We start from the raw sequence: 6,995 nt of genomic DNA, 5'->3' as shown, positions 1-6,995 counted from the left end.
ATATATATATATATATATATATATATATATATATATATATATATATATATATATATAATCCTGCATACTTCAAGGGTATCTAGGGATACTGCAGCAGCTTTGAGAATATCTAGAAAGAGATGTAACATTTTTAAGTGATTCTGTTTGACAGCAGGCAGTCTCTTTTCACATCTCCCAGCCCATGAGCACTTGTAGACTAACAACTAATTGGCTGTCGGGAAGGTTTCTGCTATAAATTCTGTTTGACTCTTGGAAGGCATACAGGACCTACATCTCAATTAGAGAGCCCAGGATGGCAGTGCTGAGTTGTGGTGGGAGGCACGCAAGCACTTCAAAAAAGGTGTGCTCTTAGCATTGCGGAAGTAAAGGACTCAAATGCACTGCATGGATTTTTTTTTTAAGTACAGAATTATAAGTAGACTATTTCAGTTGTTAAGTGAAACCCTGGAAAGTCTAAGAATTCATAAGACAAGTAGGGACATTCTACAGGCTGAAATCTCAGGCACATCCTTCCCTCAACATTGGTTTATTTCTGTAAGACTTGATTTTTCTCCTTTATCTTAATGATATACTTCTGTAGTTGTTCAGTTAGAATGTCAACCCCCCAAAAAGTGCTATTTTTTTTTAACTGAGCTACTTAAGAGTGTTAAGCTTGGGGTACTAAAAAAAATCACATTATAAAGTTATTTTTTCTGCCCACTTTCTAACACATATTGAGAAAGATTTTCTTGTAAAACACTACTTCATACCTACCCAGTTTGTAGAGAAGAATAATGAAAAAAAGAAATAGCATGTAGAATGGAGACAATTTCCATTAAAAAGCAAACTTTCAATATTTTTGAGAAAATAAGTTCATGTCTTGATTGAAATTTGAGAAGGAATAAAACTAAGGTTTAATCTGTTTGCACACACACATACTCTCTCACACACACCACACACACACAGTAATACCTGGACTTTTTAAAAAAATATTTTTGCCTAATAAGTATGCAAAGCACTGCATCACACAAAGCTTGTGACATGCTTGTTTTATTTTGCTTCATTTTCATTTATGTTTAGATTTATCTTTATTTTGAATTATGTACATGTGTGTGGGTTTACACATGAGCACAGGTGTCTGCAGGGTCTCCCAGATCTCCTGGAGTCACAGATGGTTTAGCTACCTGACTTGAGTGCTAAGAACCTAACTCAATGTCATTTCAACGGCAGTTTGCACTCTTAAAAGTGCAGCCATCACTTCAGGGCTTTGACTAAATTTTTACTGCTTTTTTTTTTTTTTTTTTTTTTAAAAAAAAAAAAAACAAAAACAGGATGGCCTTGAACTTGTAGCTTCCTCTTGTCTTGGTATCCTAAATGTTGGGACTAGAGGAAAATTGCCATCTTCTGCAACGTGTGATTAAATCACCTTTTCCAAAGTGCAGTTTATTAATTACGCCGAGCTGCGTCTCTGAGCTGTTCTGTTCATTGGAACAATCTGTGTGTATTACTACCTTCTGGGGTTCTCTTACTTGATTATTTTTCATTACATGTGTTTCCTACACACTGTTTCCACACACGACTAGAGAAGGAAGCCTTGAGGTTCTCTGGATCTCTGGGTGTTACAAGAGTGCTGCCACATAAGACAGTGTCAAGGGACTTGGAAAAAACTACTTTTCATTTAACTAAGACATCTAGCCATCACAACAGCAATAGACTCTCCGCAACCTCCATCGAGCTCAGGCCGACTTTATTAAGTGCAACTGTAACCCCAGGAGATTCTTAATTGACTTTTCATTCAGCGAAAATAATGGAAGTTATAGTTAGATGTGGAAGAGGAGAAACATTTCATCAATTAATTCATTGATTTAGTGAGATGACCTTTGGAATTCTTTGTTTGCTTTAACAAATTACTCTTGCTTTTAATCATGGCAAAATTCCTCAAAAATCCATGTGCCACAAGTCCTAGTTGTCAAAATGAAACAAGCAAACCTAATAATCTATTAAAGAGATTTCTTTAGACACCAGTTTTACAGTAGAATTTAATAAGGACACATGTAATTCACAGATTGTATTTAAGGATTAGAGATGACAAAAATGTTATTCTTTATTGAAACAAAGTTAGTCCATTTGTACAATGAAGGAATCTACATTAAATCTCCATCTCCACAAATATTTTAGACATTGAGGATATCGAAGCTGATAATATAGAAAATATTTAGAATTCCTCAAACATTTATTAAAAGGTTCAAATTGAAAAAGTAAAGCAAATAGTCTGTCCACAAATTCCTTTTATAAAAATAGCCACTGTTTTTCTCAGTTAATTTTATACATCATTTCAGGAAAGAATTTGTTTTCTGTAAGCTGCATATTTATGGTAGCTATTACACTGTAAGTAATAACCAGCTTTCCATAGATGTAGGTTTAATAGTTCTTATACTTTGTAAATCAAGCAGTAAGACATTTCAATAGCTCCAGAAAATCAAAACTTTTAAAAGAAGTGAAACTTGATTTTACCACAACATAAACTCTGGAGATGAAGAATAAAATACTTTTTTAAATTTATTTCACAACTGAGGACACTACAGTTCAGATAACTTAGGAACTCAAACAGGGCAAGAACCTGCAGGCAGGGGCTGACACAGAGGCCATAGAGGGGTGCCTCCTACTGCCTTACTCACGCTACTTTCTCATAGAATCCAGGACCACCAGCCCAGGGATGACACCATCAATAATTTGGCCTTCCCCCAAAGATCACTAGTTACAAATAAAATGCCCTACAGTCTTGCCTACAGCCCAATCTTATGAAATTTCTTATGAAATTCTTTCCTCAGCTGAGGCTCTCTCTTCTTCAGTGACACTAACTTGTATCAAGTTGACTTAAAACTAGCAGTAAAGTGTCCTTAAGGGAAAAAAAAATAATAAATAAATTACTGAGACTTAGAAGGTAAATACTTTCATTATATAAGGTTAATTTTTGAATTTTCTTGTACTAAAATGAAACAGAAAAGTATAATTGGATTTTCTATTTTCAATCTCTTTTCTCTCATGTTTTCTATGTATCTTTGACTTATTTGGAGGAATGCCCTTTTGCTACTTCTTTTATCATCTTTAAAAATTAAATGAACCTAGACTAGTGGGTGAGTAACGCATTCTGTTAGATCTTACCCTGGTGGTGTAGGCTGCCTCAGGATCATCTTCCAGTACCCTAGAAAGTCCAAAGTCAGACACTTTGCACACAAGGTTACTGTTGATTAAGATGTTTCTAGCAGCAAGATCTCTATGCACGTAGCCCATGTCAGAGAGGTACTTCATCCCTGCAGCGATGCCTCTCAGCATGCCAACAAGCTGAATCACAGTGAACTGCCCATCGTTTTTCTGCAAAGACAGTATAACATTAGGCTGATGGTTTGATTCACAGGAGGAAAAGTTGGAAAAGCCTCTTTCAATCTTCAAATTAATGTTACCACCTTTCAAAATGCAAATGCAATTTCTACTCAGGGAGAATGGAAAGCATTAGAAACCACAAAGTTACCTGATTATGTTGATCTGGTCAAATGAGGTAAAGACTGACAGTCCTTCAAAAATCTCATGCAGCACACACACACATACATACACACACACACACACACACACACACACACACACACACACCAACAGGCATTTCAGAAAGAGGACTTTAGTGGGGAAATAAAAAGGGAGAAGACAGTGTAATAGGAAGTGTAAAGGATTAAAAGTCATTACACAATGCATCCACTCCTGATGAGATCTGATAGACTAGGATCAGAAGGAAGGAGAGGAGGACCTCTCCTATTGGTGGACTTGGAGAGGGGCATGCATGGAGGAATGGGAGAGAAGGTGGGATTGGGAGGGTAGCAGGGAGAGCTTTATGGGTGGAAACAAAGTGAATAAAGTGTAATTAATAAAAATTAAAATTAAAAAAATATTTAAAAAATCAGATTATGAAAAAGTCATTACACACATATATAAAACTATTACAGAATCTAAACGAATAAATAAATAAATAATTTGATTGTGTTCGTAACATAGCTATAGACCAAAATGTACAGAATTATACAAGTATGTTAAAATATGTTGAGGATATAATTTCCTTCATAAAAAAATATATGTTCAAGGTAAAGGTACCAGTGCACTATACTTCTTCTGAAGAGTTGTATCTAATGGGAAAAAAACTTCAGGAAGAAATGTAAACAGCCTTAAACAGGCAATATATGTTATTGGTACTGTTTCAGCTTCATAGCTAATACTCAAAAAGAGTATGATGATGGGTCATCATGAAGCAATTGTTTATAGTCATGGTATCATTTTTATAAGAATTTAATATATAATCCTTAATTGTTAATTTGCCTAAACCAGAAATGTTTATAGAGAATGATATAAAGAAAACACACAAAAAAAAACAATACATTGTTCGATTGACAGTATTATTAATTTTTCTCAAATCACCATTAATTAATTTATTAGTTTACTTAAATACTTTGAGACAATGCCTTAGTGTGTATTCCCGGCTATTCTGCAATTCTCTATGTAGACCATGCTGATCTCTAACTCACAAAGATCTGTCTGCATCTACTTCAAGGTGCTGCCACTGAAGGTTTATGTGAACACACTCAGTTGTGCTCAGTTTACATTTTGTGTTCTTACAGTTCTGGAGATGGAGTGCACAAAGGATGTTAAACACTAAGCTTTCTTTCTAATAATACAGGTAATAAGTCTATATGTAAATTTTGTAAAATAGAGTGTAAAGAAGAAAAAGTTGGTCATCCACACTGCTTTGTGTTAGTCCCTAGTAATATTACTCTTACTTACTTCATTTCTTTTCTGGGTTGTTCTTTTACTACTCATGTGTCAACATATCTGCTATGTCTGCTTGCTCTGCTTAGTAATTCTAATCACGTGATATGTACAACTTTGTATGCTGTACTGTACTCCATACAGACAAACATAAAAACAGTGGATGTAATTTAAAAATTCCACGTTGTTGTGTTGTTGTCTTTTTGTACATTGTAGCTTCTTTATTCTTAGACATCAGAAGTGTTTGCTCATTATTCCAACCTACTGCCAACTTTGGCTGACACTGAGTGTATTTTGTGGTGATTTAAAAGAAGCCATCTAAACAGACATATTAGGGTAAAGGTAAAATGGCCTGAGGAAACGCAAGACTTTCTGCAAAGTGGATGGGAACAGTGATAATTACTGAGCACTGGGAAGGAAAATATCAACACTTCTTGGAAGTGTGTTGTCAAAGACATTAAAAATGATAAAGTTAAGTGAGCTCATAAAGCTTAACTAATAGCTTTAGTCACTTTGAATAAAGTAACAATGTCACTCTTAGAGACTGGAATACCTGAAAATGCAGAGAGAAAAACTGGCAAAAGGGTGGTTTATTGGTATAGATTGGAGATTAAAACTGAAACATTACACACTAGAGAAACACTACAATTATTCTTCACAGACCCCTTTCAAAGGTGTCATCAACTTCATAACAGCCACTTTCTCTTCAGAAGCAACACTCACTACACTGAACTTATCAATTTCCAGACTGTAGGTTACTCAAATGAGAATGTTACATTATTTACAGAAGATATTTACACAAGATATTTCCAAATACAGTGAGTTGTCAATATTTAAAACTATGAGGTGTGCATTAAATTGTTCTATTCACAAAACCCAGAACACTTGACTACATAAGCTATATTCTCATGGTGATAACTTTTTTGCTGATACTTAAGAGTGTGCAGATACCAATTGGGTTCCCTAGTAAGGGGAACAGGGACTGTCTCTGACATGACCTCAGTGGCTGGCTTTTTGATCACCTCACCCTGAGGGGGGAGCAGCCTTGCCAGGCCATAGGGGAAGACAATGCAGTCAGTCCTGATGAGACCTGATAGGCTAGGGTCAGATGGAAGGGGAGGAGGACCTTCCCTATCACTGGACTTTGAGAGGGACATGGGAGGAGATGAGGAAGGGAGGATGGGATGGGGAGGGAAAGAGGGAGGTGGCTACAGCTGGGATACAAAGTGAATAAACTGTAATTAATATAAAAAATTAAAATTTAATTTAAAAAGATTGTGCAAATACACACAACACATACAGGCCACACACACGTGTGTGTGTGTATATATATAAACTCACAACACACATCACACAATAACACCTACCACATACACATGCACACATACAAACTTACAACATACACACGCTAAGCATATACACCACACTCTCATATGCCACACACAGCACACTCACGCATACCTGTACATTACACATACACCACACACCATATACATACACATCACATGCCACACACACAAATACATACACCACAGCACACATGTATACATGGCAGAATATTAGGAGCAGAATTTGCTGGTAAGAAGAAAAGAACCGTTTGGACTGGAATGATGTTAAGAGAAGGTATTGGAAGTGAGTATGATTTAAAAAACATAATATACATGTATGAAACTGTCAGAGGATAAAATAAAAAATATTCCATAATTTTGGGTATTTATTCGAATAACTTTTCTTTACTGTTTCCCTTTTTCTTGTCTCTATCCTTTTCGCACCTTCATTTTCTTTCTTCCTTACCTCTCTTTTTTTTTTTTTCTTTACAGGCATCTCTATTTTCATTTTGTTTAAAATAATCCATATTCTAATAAGTACAAGAACTTGTAATTCTATTTGTATGAGTTTTCAGAGAAAACATGCGTTTCACAAGTCAGTTAATTGTGCAGGATAATGGCGTTGAATAATTTACTCTGAATCCGTTTACTACGTTAGCAGTAACGTTGCTCACTTATAATTTCAACTCACGAACAGAGTACATACGGCATTACATCGTTAAACCCGGGCTGGCCCTTACCTTTAGAAATGTGTCTAGGGAGCCATTCTCCATATACTCTGTCACTATCATCACGGGTTTGCCTGGAAGAAAAGAGGGGTACAAAGTGGCCTCAGAGGGTGCTACGCTCTTGGATTAATTTTTACTTTTTTTTTTT

The 6,995-nt window shown here is 35.6% G+C and overlaps 1 protein-coding gene across 1 annotated transcript in view; it reads right to left on the bottom strand.

The window, feature by feature from the left end:
* Positions 1–6,995, bottom strand: part of Epha5 (EPH receptor A5) — a 324,424-nt gene that overhangs the window by 16,466 nt on the left and 300,963 nt on the right. The window contains exons 10-11 of the mRNA XM_055629171.1: positions 6,860–6,921; positions 3,145–3,354 (exon numbers count right to left, since the gene is read on the bottom strand). Coding sequence (XP_055485146.1) covers positions 3,145–3,354; positions 6,860–6,921 — 272 coding nt within the window. The remainder of the gene's footprint in view (positions 1–3,144; positions 3,355–6,859; positions 6,922–6,995) is intronic.

Source organism: Psammomys obesus, unplaced genomic scaffold (assembly GCF_907164565.1).
Source record: "Psammomys obesus unplaced genomic scaffold, mPsaObe1.curated_primary_1811, whole genome shotgun sequence".
Taxonomy (NCBI): domain Eukaryota; kingdom Metazoa; phylum Chordata; class Mammalia; order Rodentia; family Muridae; genus Psammomys; species Psammomys obesus.
This window is presented reverse-complemented; position numbering and strand designations above follow the sequence as displayed.